The sequence below is a fragment of the Poecilia reticulata genome, chromosome 18 (assembly GCF_904066995.2).
Source record: "Poecilia reticulata chromosome 18, P_reticulata-male-v2, whole genome shotgun sequence".
Taxonomy (NCBI): Eukaryota; Metazoa; Chordata; class Actinopteri; order Cyprinodontiformes; family Poeciliidae; genus Poecilia; species Poecilia reticulata.
This window is the reverse complement of record NC_088847.1, coordinates 14,860,753-14,873,127: the sequence shown is the minus strand read 5'-3', so window position 1 is coordinate 14,873,127 and position 12,375 is coordinate 14,860,753. Positions and strand designations below refer to the sequence as shown.

General features: G+C 39.0%; 1 protein-coding gene across 2 annotated transcripts in view; it reads left to right on the top strand.

The window, feature by feature from the left end:
• LOC103480654 (zeta-sarcoglycan-like) overlaps window positions 1–12,125 on the top strand; it is a 40,930-nt gene extending 28,805 nt beyond the window's left edge. The window contains exons 7-8 of one of the 2 annotated variants that reach the window (XM_017310606.2): window positions 10,362–10,485; window positions 11,332–12,125. In XM_017310606.2, the coding sequence (XP_017166095.2) occupies window positions 10,362–10,485; window positions 11,332–11,514 (307 nt within the window). In that variant the 3' untranslated portion in view covers window positions 11,515–12,125. The remainder of the gene's footprint in view (window positions 1–10,361; window positions 10,486–11,331) is intronic. The other variant, XM_008435682.3, reaches the window with a different exon arrangement.
• The last annotated feature ends 250 nt before the right edge of the window (window positions 12,126–12,375 follow it).

The window sequence follows — 12,375 nt, the reverse complement described above, 5'->3', positions numbered from 1 at the left end:
TGGTTACTACAACAACTGGATTTGACCACTATATTAATTTCACAGCCGAAGGGCGAGCTAATTTATTAGTTTTTCTATATGGCAGACAGGAATTGATTAAAGCAGTGAGAAAACATTGGGAAAGTGTGAAAGGTTGAGCTATGTGCTGCACTCCTTCTCTCCCCTTGTGCATGTGATCCCCACCGAACTCTGCCTGAGGCTGCGAGCCCCTCGTCGCTCCATTAACGAGCTATCAGGAGTGCAGTTTGTTGTCTACCTTACTGGTCCGGAGAGGAGAGCTAGGATCAAAGTTGACAGAAAAAGCACTGTTCTGGCAGCTAATTCCTCCGGAGTGAGAGGAATACTGATGGTTTTCATTTTCAAGCCACACACACATCCACACACACACACACACACACACACACACACACACAGAGAGAGAGAGAGAGAGAGAGAGAGAGAGAGAGAGAGAGAGAGAGAGAGAGAGAGAGAGAGAGAGAGAGAGAGAGAGAGAGACGGGCTCAGCTCGGGGGTGACCATCTGCAAAGTGATCGCAGTCTCAACGAGGGGCAGTAAAGCAGGACACGGCCAACACAAGAGGGGAAACACAACTCTTTACTTTTTTTTCTATCACAAACATTCGTAACACTATTTAGTTACTTGAAAAAGAACTTAAATATTTTTCCAAGAATGTAAAAATACACTGGAAGGTAAAAATTACCATCTTTTTCCAATAATGAATCACTGAAAACACTTTCAAATTCGACTAGCCGTACTGTCTATTATTCTGCTTTTCTTTGAATTAAATGCATTTTCTGGAACCGTACAGACACACATTTTCCTTTACAGAAGCATTTGAAAAGCAGCGCAAGTCAAACTGGATATTAAAGGCTATTAATGACATGAATTTAAGTCTAACGAGGCTTTTGTGCACTGGCCAATTCATTCAGTAATTGGACTGTGCACAAAAGCTGAAGAGAATAATTACAACAAGGCCAAACTGCTCTCATTACTTGGGATATAATAGATTTTTTTTTTTTTAGAATCAGTAAAAACTGAGTATTAAACCAAAATATTAAATGTCTACAAAAAAAACCCAGGAGGTTATAAATTCATTTACATAAATGCACAATGCAAAGCCAACATGCTGTGGAAGCAACTGGAATTTTAATGCTATGTGAATAAATGAATAATAAAAATTAATGAGCATAAACTTAATTAACAAAACTGAGGTTAGGAGGAGTTTTTGTTATCTGGACACATTGCAATGTTTCTGTGTGATGAATCAACTCACACCTTAGTCATTTGTCACTGGTTCCCTTCACCCGGGATGGGAACGCCCAGATGATTTTAAATGACCAAACACATCTTTATGGTGACTGGCAGCAAGCACCAGCAGATGTCATGGGTTCCCAAGTCATCACTGAGTCTCAAAGCTATAAAAAGAACTTCAAACAACTTGGATTCTCTGCCTCACTACTTTTCCTCCAGACTCTGGGAAATATGAAATTTACTTTGACATGAAGAGAAGTTGTTAATTCACTGAACAACGTCAGGTGATGGCGTTATGAATCTGCCTTAAACCTTTGAATGCATTTTTGCTTCACAATCCTCTCAAAGTTGGATTTATTCCAGTTCCTTTTTCTGCATGTTTTCCTTCCACTCGATTTCCCATTTAAAGTATTTGGAGACAGCATTCTGTGAACAGCTAGGGTTTGTGAATATGATAACCTCTCATATTATTTACAATTTCTCTGTGATATAAATATTGTGCATACAAATTCTGCAGCAATACATTTGCAATAAACTGTGGAGCCATATTATCTGCTGGATAAGTTTTTAAACAACTATTTCAAAATCGTCCATATTTTTACTACAGTCTTCCTGCTGCTTAATGTCATTTTATTGAGTGGCAGAGTAACAATATTTTTCTGCAGCTGTTTAAAGCATGAAGTCAAGCAGAGCAGCACCTCCCCAACCTGTCAATGTGCACTGCCAGTCAGCTGACTCAAAGAAACCTACCGTAGCTTTTTCTAACTCAGCAGGATGGATGACTTTTTTTTGCAATAAACAAGCTAGAGATGCAAAGAAATCAAAATAACAGTAAACATTGTTAGCATAATACATGTTTTAGCAGCAATAGGAATAAGCTTTTCTGTTTTTAAATACTGTATTGCACGGTTAGTCTCTTACCGCCCTCCGACTCTCTAGTCACTAACAAAGCAAACGGTGATTTAAGCTGTGCTCATTTAGACCAGCTGCTGTTTCCTAGAATAACTTGGCCCTCAGACTGAGTTGTCCTCAAGTTGCAGAAAGTCTGCAGTCCCTCATACTAATGACGGCAAAGCAAGGCATAAATCATAAACTGGAAAAGGCTTTAGATTGATTACACCTGTACCTCTAATTCGTCAGCATGACAACATCACACAGAACAACTCTTTAAAAGTAAGGAAAAATTAAAGTCCACACACCAACGCCAAATGTTCTTTGCCACTATTTTTCAGTTTTCTCCTGCTCATGTAAGACTTTAAACTGCGAGCTCTGAAGAGTTTGAAAATGCTAGTACACAAGTTAGGTTTGCGGATTCTAAACCTTTCTCTGCTTAAAAGGACGACATGACTAGATGTTCATTTGAATCTAATGCCATCTGTGTTGGCTCACATCCTTGTCATCATATTCCTCATCTTTAAAAGAAAGATCAATCTGTTTGGGATGCGTTTTATTTTCCTGCCAGCCAATGATAACCGAGGAGAGGATAGAGCAAAGGCAAAATCAAAGAAACTCACCTGAGATCTTCCATCTCTTTGAAGCACCTGCTCACCCACCTCAGCAGTGAATGTGTGCACACTGGCACTCAGCCCCATCTCTGTTTGTTGCCATCTCAATAACTTTGGTAATCCGGCTGACATTTAATCATGCATCTCAAAAATGTTTTAAAGTTGCTGTACAAATGTTGTTTTCATCTCTTGCAGCTGCACCCTATAAGAGTATAGATAACAGGGGGGAGAAAACGAGGAACACGTGAGCTGCAAGAGGTTTAGGAAAAAATGGAATCTGAAAGTATTAAAACTTTCAGGTCAGAAAGAGAGGTTGACTATTAAACATTCAGCAGTCGCACAAAACGGGATTTATTTTAAACAGTCTTCACACATGAAATCAAGGTGATATAGCTGCACTGTATGTCAAGAGGTTTTATTTTAGTCTGAAAATGCTCTTTGCTACCAGTCGTGTGTCTCCATTTCCAAGTTTGTGTTGCACAAATTCAACTATTTCCTGAATACAACAATGGCAAGGACACTGCAGACGGCATTGTATAGCTGTGATGTTTTTGTGTGTCTGTTTAAATGGTAACCCACACAGCTCTGTTGCTGCCACTATCTTGCGTTACGATGAGGCAAAGTAGGGATCCACATGTATCGGTATTGGCCAAAGTTTGTCTCATTTTAAAAGACAAACAAGCCAATGTTATTGCATTTTTACTTACTCCCATAAGTAAAAATGGGCTTAGGTTTTTGTTTTTATTTCTGCATGGGGGAGGGAGGGGACTGGCCCTGTATGTGTTTGGTCATATGACAAGGACTGTAAATGGTCATTTATTCCTGTCGGATTTTCATATTGGTGAGTCACTAATATGAATCATAAAATAAACTGTTTTGCATCTATCCTAAATGAACTAAACATACATTGTAAGATCACTGCTGCAATACGATGTGTTTTTCCTGTCATTTGGAGCTGGAACAAAATACATACAAGAAAGCTGTTTAAAAATTCAATCATTACCTTCATCCATCCATTAGTGGGCTGATCCTTGGTTACAGATGCTGGCACTAAGGAAATGGGATGCTATAATAACCCTTCTGAACCAGGTTCACACTCTGGGAGCTTGTTCACATTTATTAAACTTTAAAAAGTAAAGTTTGTTTATTTACAACTAAATTTTGCCAAGTTTATGTATTTCTATTGGCTAAGAGAAGGACTAATAATCTTTGTACATAAATCACGTGTTTTAGTTGCACACTATGTCATGAAATGCAATTTTAACCAATAATATGCCCTTCAAATAGATGCATTTCTTTAGATTATGAAATTAAAACAAGTTTTCAAAAAACATTTCTGTATGTCATCACATTCAATTGAAGTTTATATTGATAGTTAGTTTTTTTTGTTTAGATCAGCATTTGGTGTGTAATTATTTTTGTTTACAGTTTCTTTGGTGATGAAGCTTATCTACGCCCTGCATATTGATTGCTAGTATATTGCAGTTTTGATGTATTGGCAAAGTAGAAAAAAGGTAGAATAATCTTAAATCCACAATGATGAAAATACAAAACGGTTGCCTATTACAGGTTTGACACTGTCTACTACCACCTGGATTCATGGCCCTGTGACGTCGCTGCCTTCACTCATGTCTCTTTTTTGCCCATCGTTTTGTCTGAATGTTGTCATTTGCCCTAATGTGTCCTTTCCTCTTTTTTGTTTTAGTTTGTTGGAAGCGGTGGAGTACTCCCTATTTAACCCAGAAAAGGGTTATTTCAGTTCATTAGTAATATTAGAAATTGTGGAGTATGCACTATTTAGATCAATATTATACAGCCCAGAAATGGAATCAGAATTAGAACAACTACGAACTTGGAATCCAGAAATACTCGACAGGAACAGTCACTGCTTAGTTTATATTACTTTTAACCCAGAAAAGGATTTAGCTCTTTCTTCTTTTTGTCTTTCCTCTGGTTTATTTCGTTTGTATTTCCTTTTAATTAATATAAAGCACTTTGAATTGCCTTGTTGCTGAAAATGTGCTATATAAATAAAATTACCTTACCTTACCAAGTGCTTCACACAGCCGCATTTATAAATTGCAATAAAATGAAAACTGCTCGGTCCACAACAATATGTCTGTTCCTTCCAAATATATCACTTGACTGCAGCAAGTCTCCTCCATTTAGGGTGAAAATGCATTTTGCAGCTCTTTGATTGATCCAAGCAGTTTTCAGGACGTTGCTGCCGTTTCCACACGAGTTTGACAAGTTCATTACAAAGACAAAGATGACAAGGGCTGCAACATTTCTTCACACTGCTCTCCTACTGTTTTGGAATAGTTTAACTTCTCCCAGTTCTGGCTGTAATAATGTCTTTTTTTTATATATATACATTTGTATTTAGGCTATGAAATAAAGTTTGCATTTCTCAGAAGATTAAATATTAGTATCACATCTTGTTTGCTGCCACACTTGTTATCTGTCAGCAGGAGTAATCATTAGAGTGAGATCGTTGGTACTGAAGTGTCTGATCTTTGCTCTGACGATACGCTGAACGGTCGGAGTCATTTTATAGTTTCTGCTTCATCTTTGTGCAGAGTTGACTTTTATCTCTTTTGCAAGGCTAAGAAAAGTTATCTGCCGAGCTGTACTACCGTTAAACGCACATGAGGAGTTGGATAATGTGTCTTTGATATTAAATTTGTGGGCTTGATAATGGTGCTGAGGATTACTGAGGGGCTGAAATGATAGAAATTCAAATCTCTCTCTTACCAATCACCGTGTGAGGGTTTAATGCATCCTGTCATCGCTTGATTTGCTTGACGTCCTACTTTTATAGATGACTGACAAAATAATTGTCCCTAAAAGATGATAAAAGTTCGGATGAGACTCTGTCCTTCAAATTGAGTTGGAAGTAATCTTTCCTGTGCTGAAATCGAGTCGTGGTTATATTATATTTTGGGATTCAAATTCTCAGAAAATTTCCACACTAAGATGTGGAAATTATTGTTAAATATTTAATTGTGTGAAGGCTAGTACTGAACAGAGGCAGGGTATACCGTTTTGGATTTAAGTTCCTGCTTTGTTGTATGACATTACAAGAAAAGTAATGTTTGTACTGTAGAGATGGTAGGAAGACGGCGTAGAGGTGATTGTGCCTTCAGGATCAAGAGCTGCAAGTAGCCAACATAAGTTATTATCCATTGATTTCAATTCAAATGTTAAATTGTTTACTGAGGATAAACATGTAATTTACCTTTTTAAATTAAAATCCATTGTAGACCTTTCTCTTTTTCTTTATTTTAACAAAACATTCTGCAAGCAAGTGTACCTCAAGTTTTCCTTGGCCAAAGGAAATCACATCCTTCAGTTTTTCAAATTTAGAGTTCATGATGATATTTGGTCTTTGCTACTATCCACTGGCAGGATTAGTGTCTAAAAGACGGGAATATTTTTCCAGTAATAAAAGTAAAACACTGAGATTTATCATTTAAATTTGAAGCACTTGCTCTGCCAATAATCGGATCACTACCCCGAGTTTGTCCGCCATTGTCTTTTGGAAAAGAAAGACCTGCAGAAACTCCTGATGTAGGTTTTGTCTAGTGCCGACATCGACGACACACGACTGTGGTCCCGTATTGCTGGCTGGGTTTTTGTAAACTTAATGATATCACTGTCTTCACCTTACAATTGACCAGAGGGCGCTCAAAGGCGGCTCGTCTTTGCGTATGACTGAAATGTTTTGTGAAAAGAGGCTGAAGGCTCAGAGTCAAGGGGTGAACCAGTGTTTTGTCTTTACATGGACAGCTTGGCAAAGAGCCCATTTAAATCAGAATTTTATTCATTTCCCTTTTCTTTACTCGAAACTGAATAATGGCACGTAGCCTATAATGCAGTCTGACACAAAAAGATGGATTCCTAGAAAGCTGATGACGCATCTCATTCTTTGCATTTACAGGCTTTTACTACTTGGTGTTAGATGTTACTTTCAGGTAATTTTTATTTGCAGCTTTAGTTTTTTTTTTTTTTTTTTTTTTGGGAGGGTGAGGAGGGCTCAGCACTGGTATGTCATTTTTGTCCTTTAGATGTAAACTAATTTTTTTATAAGCTAATATCCCACAATATTTTGAGCAGATTAGTAAAAAGAAAGAAAAAAGCAGCCAGTGACCAAAGAAAACCTTTATCAAGATCTGCAGAAGAACTGATGACCAAGATTTTTTTTAATTTTTTTTTTTAAGAAGAGTCTAGCCTCTTAGAAGGAAAATATAGAGTTGTTTAAAACATTCTTTTCTTGACTCTGTCTCTGCAACTCCCTGTTCTAATTTTTATCAACCATAATAATCAGCACTTTTTTCTCCCCCCCTCTCACAATGTTTGCTGACCTTTTTGTTGATGTAAAGGTCAACTTGCATGCAGGTTGTTTAGGTTTCTTGGATAATGAGAGAATCTGTCATAAACAGTCCTCCTGACTTAAAATGCCCCATAAGTCATCCTTTATAAGGACTTTTTATATCTTAAGTTTTGTAGAAGGAGCCAGAAGCCCTGAAACATCCTGAACATAATGAGCTCTTCTGTATGAAGGTAATTTACTCTTTCTTTCAGGTAACCAATGGCCTCATCAGTCAGCCTAATGATCTGAGAGGTATAAGGCATTGCAACATTTCAAAACAAAATAGCTGTCCTACTCTTCTGCAAAGGCACATAATGGAAAATTAAGGTCACCGGCTCCTTAGCTTAAGAAGCCAATATTTGCAGAGCTGTGGTGGCTTGAAAATGTGCGACCCATATTCTTCTGCCAATTTTCTCAAGCTGGTGTATAATTGGCAGTTTTATAATAATAATTAAAAAAAAACTTAATAAACCTCTGTTCCAGAATAACATGCAGTTCCTTAGTAACGGAGTAATGGGATTTTGCAGCAAACTGTGAAGACGATTTTCCTATAAATACATACATGCTAAATCAGGTGGTGATGAGCAATTTAGACACACTAATGAAAGTAATTGATTCCCTGCTGACATTTCCAGAATGGAGAGGCCTGCAATTTTCATCATAGGAACACATTAACATCTGAAGAAATCTAAGCTCTTCTTCAAAATACTGAGAAATCGTATTCAAACATTTGAGTTTAAAGAAAGTTAAAAATGAGTAAGAAAAATATCTCGCTTATTATTAAATAGGAAAAGGTTTAATCCGGTTTAATGTCGGAGAGGGAAGAATAAATTCTTTTTAGACGCTGAAGGCAAATATCTGGGTTCGGCTCTTAAACTGAACGAGTTGTATTTTATTGCGGCCGAGTCCTGGTACTTGTGCTGTAAGAGCAGCTCGTCATGTTGCATTACGTGCAGCTGGAACCACATGCATAAAAAAACCAGCATTTTAAGAGCAAAAATTTCCAACATTTGTCAAAGTACCTTTTTTTTTTGGTTTTGTTTTGTGAAAGGCAAATTTTACCCTGTGACACCAGAAAGGGATGTTTCTCTCCAGAGAAAAACGTGTTGCAGATTTAGATCATGCATTCTTGCGTTTCAGGTCCTCGACAGTCACTGGTGAGTAACGCTCGGTGAGCGTTATATCACGGTGATAAAAATGGAAACGTCTCATACTTCATACTTCATCATCTACACCCCAGGGTTTTGTTTTCTGGCCCTGCCAAGCTTACTGTGTCTGGGTGTTAAAGCTACGAGAGTAATTTATTTTATTTAATGCATAGATCTGCTTCGTGACTGCAGGCTGAAAACTTCTGCTTGGGAGCGCGCAGCTTTGTACAGGGCAGTAGTTATAGCCTTTACAAGATTAGACCAATCCAGAGTGCGGTTTTTAATCCTTGCTACTCGGCTCCATCCTTGTTTGTATTTTGCACGTTTGATGTAAGAGGTAATGTGTGCAAATTTACTCTGGGAGAGGTGTAAATTATAGTGGAGCATGACTGGCTGTATGGCAGGGTGCCTTCAGGTTCAGTTTGGCATTTTCAGCATCGCAAAGCTGTCTCACCTGGATCGATCACCATGGTAACCAAAGCTGGAAGCCCACTTTGTGGCAGTTTAGTTTCCAGACCAGAGATGCACACAAGGTGACTTTTTTTTTCTCAATCCTGTTAAGAACCAAAGTAAATGCCATATTGTGTAAAAAATTGTTCTGTTCATAAAAATATGATCTCCAGTGACAAAGGCGAATCTTGTCCTTTGTTTCCATAGATCAATATATTGATCTATAAAAATATTCTGATCTGAAGTCTTATCTTGGAAGGTCCTACAAAATAATTCTAAATGTATGAATACTGTTCATTTCCAAGATGTTTAGATTCTAGGTTTTACAAATGAGTTCAAATGTGTCTTTTAACATAATGCCACTAATAATAAGGGTTAAAATGACTTCATTTAACATATGTATTGTAACTCTTGATCAGAGATGGATGCATTTAAATGACCTCTCTTTAAACCTGTCTGGTTTTATCGGGCAGCATTAAGGTGGAATGTGACCTTAGGGCGCCATAATCACACATGGTGATGTAGATAGAGAGCCTTCGATGGCCATAAAGCCGAGGCATTTGGTAGAGAAGAAAAAATTAATTCATTTAATGCTTTGTGCTGGACTGTGTTTGAAACAAGCACTCTTGGAAATTGAACACTTTGTCTTGTGGAAGAGTTGGCCCGCGTGTGTGTGTGTGTGTGGAGGCAGCGGGTGATGATTGAACTGCTTTGAATGGAGTGAAAATGTCTCACACACACGCATCACACACCACTAATTTCTAACGGCGCGGCTCAGTGCAGAGTGTTGTAAATGAGTGTTTTAATGACTCCGCCGTCCAGGCCATGGATCATCGCCGGAGTCTGGAGAAATTATTAAAATGTGACTCGCTCAAACATTATTTTAGCTCCCAAAGAAAGGAAAAAAGAGACAGGAAAAACATGGATGTGCTTCAGGGGAGAGGAGATTTGTTTATTTTAAATCTTTCCTCAAATCTCTATAGCCTTTTTTTTTATTTTATTTTTTTTATGATATTCTAAAATGTGGGCCACATTAAGCAGCTGCAGAGATTCAAACAAATTCAACAGGGCTGCTTAAAGCATCCCATTTAAAATTTATTGAAAAGAGATTTAGGCAAGATGTGGGGGGAGAAAATCAATTTGCAACAGTTATGAGTTATGAAAACAGATATTCACATCGATTGGCGCTCACACTTATCTGTCTGCGTGTAAACAAACGGCCCATGGAGGAAAGATGCAAATTACGTTGGCCTCAGTGATGCTGAAAGTCAAAAATCAGCTGCTTGGTCTGTGTGCCTCACAGGGCTCGGGGTGCAGGGGGGCTGGTTTGGTTTGGACTGATGTGCTGCGGCACTTTTACATGAACAGCAGCAGAATTCTACAAAAATATATAGAAAGTAAGGAGCAGTATCAACAACTTGCCTTTATATTTTTGCTCAAATTTATTAACGTTTCTCTGCCTTGTATTAAAGTTGACTGAGCTCAACGGCCAATAAAATGCGAATTACACGCAATGGTGTGTAAACATGGAAGAGAATTCAAAGTATAGTTTGAATTTTTCCATTTATTGAATCGCACCGACCAATTGATTGAGTTTAGCAACTTTTAACATCTGGCTGAAACGATCCTTTTAAGGTTGGAGTCGCCCACGAGAACCCTGACCATGGAGGCTCCGAGAGGCGTGGAAGTGAGCGCAGCCACGGGGACGCTGAAGATCGGCAGCAGAAAGGATCTGCAGCTGGAAGCCACAGAGGGAGAGGTGAGAGCATCTCAAGTTACGGTTTTCTGTTTTACTTGGATCGTCTTTCTCTGCGGTTGGCATGTAGGGAGCATATCGTCTTCTCCAGCACATCCAAAGACGTGCTGGAAGAAGTAATGTATCTTGTCCTTATATCTCACCATCATCTGTCCATCAAATCATTCATCCGTCTGTCTTTAGATGGTTCTTTAGATTGCTCATTTGTCCGTCCATCCAAACACCTTTCCTTGTAGTCTGGTGTAGACAGGTTCCACACATGAGGCCTGACTCCTCTAAAGAATATGAAAGCTATTTTTTTTTACTGTTTTGTTTCATTAGTGGGGCTCTAACACACAGAGACATTTGGAAACTTGTGTTTGGAGGTAATTGAAGTGTTTGTACCTCCAGGAGGATTGTTGGGATTTGCAGCTGCACAGTGGAGGACAAGCGTCTCAGCTCAACTTCTCAGTTTGCTCTGTGGTTGTTTTGGTCATTCGTAGGCTGATTGTTGCATCTGGTACAGAAACATACAAGTCAGAACTTTTCTGTATTTAAAAAGCCAACCTGCTAAGAGAAAATTCCACTGTTTTTGTGAAGAAGCAGAATAAAGACAATTGAGTGACAATAAGTGATTAAAGAAACAACTGTGGATGTTTACTTTCAGTGACAATCAGCTAATATGAAAGTGAGAATTATGCCTGCTGCAAACGGTTATGTGTAAAAGTAAAGACCTGCTTCCTGCTTTATTCTCATCTGAGCAGGGCTGCTGTCTTTCACATTCAGTTTGCTCTGACAGGTATTGAAGAATCGGTTTCCGGCGGTTGCACATCGCACCAGGACACGTCGACTGATTTGTTTGACTTCCAGTTTTTCTCCTCCAGATTCTCCTTGACGCCGACAGCATTCGGCTGGAAAACCTCCCGCTCGGCCTCTACGCCGCGTCCGCCGGCGAGCCCTTCAGGAAGCAGGCCGTGTACGAGGTGTGCGTCTGCCCCAGCGGCAAGATCTACCTTTCTCCAGCTGAGAGCGTTTCCACCTGCCAGGCCATGAGCAGCATCTGCCTTTGGAGCTGACCTGAGAGCGGCGTGTGGCGACGACGAGCAAAACCCTGGTATCGGCTCTGCGATCTGAGATTACTGGAGTGGAGACGGAAAGCTTCAAGCTCTGAGCTGTCAGCGCTCGTAGCAGGACAGAAGCGTTCAAACCGCTGCCTGCAGAGGATCGACGGAGGCTCACACTTCACTGACTGAGGAGGAGAGTCGGAGAAGTTCTCTGAAACCAGGAATACGTACAGATCAGTTCTCACAATCAAACCACAGAGAGAGGACACAACTTTTATTTTTCTACTTTTAGGTTTATGGAGATTGTTTTAAATTTGAAAGAAAGAAAAAAATAAATAACAAGGTGCCTTCCGTTTTAAATGGTGTCACGTTGAAACCGTCTTGTCAATTAGACACAAAGGGATTAAAAAAATAAATAAAGCAAGCACAAACGAAAACTTTGTCTAATCTAAATGTATGTTTCAGCAAAGCTGGAGACGCTTGGAATCAAATTGAAACGGGTTTGTTGAATTTATTAGCAGGAGCTCATGTCAGATAAGGATCGCTTTGAAGATGCAGATGAAAGATGTTTTCCCAAACCAAAGGTAACTATTTATCCTGCCCTTTGCTTCTTTTATGCCGTACCACGTTTGAGAAAATACTCAGTTTGATTTTATGTCTCTTTCCGTCTTAACTTGTGCTCCTTTACAGCTCTGTGAGAGGTGCAGCTCCAGCCAGAAATGTTACATTCACTTGAGGAATAATTACATACAGTACTGTTATTTTTATTTTTTTTTAAAGGCACTCGTCATCTTTATTCCAATATTTTCTAAACCTGAAATGCGACAGTGAAGGTCAGCAAAACCCAGAA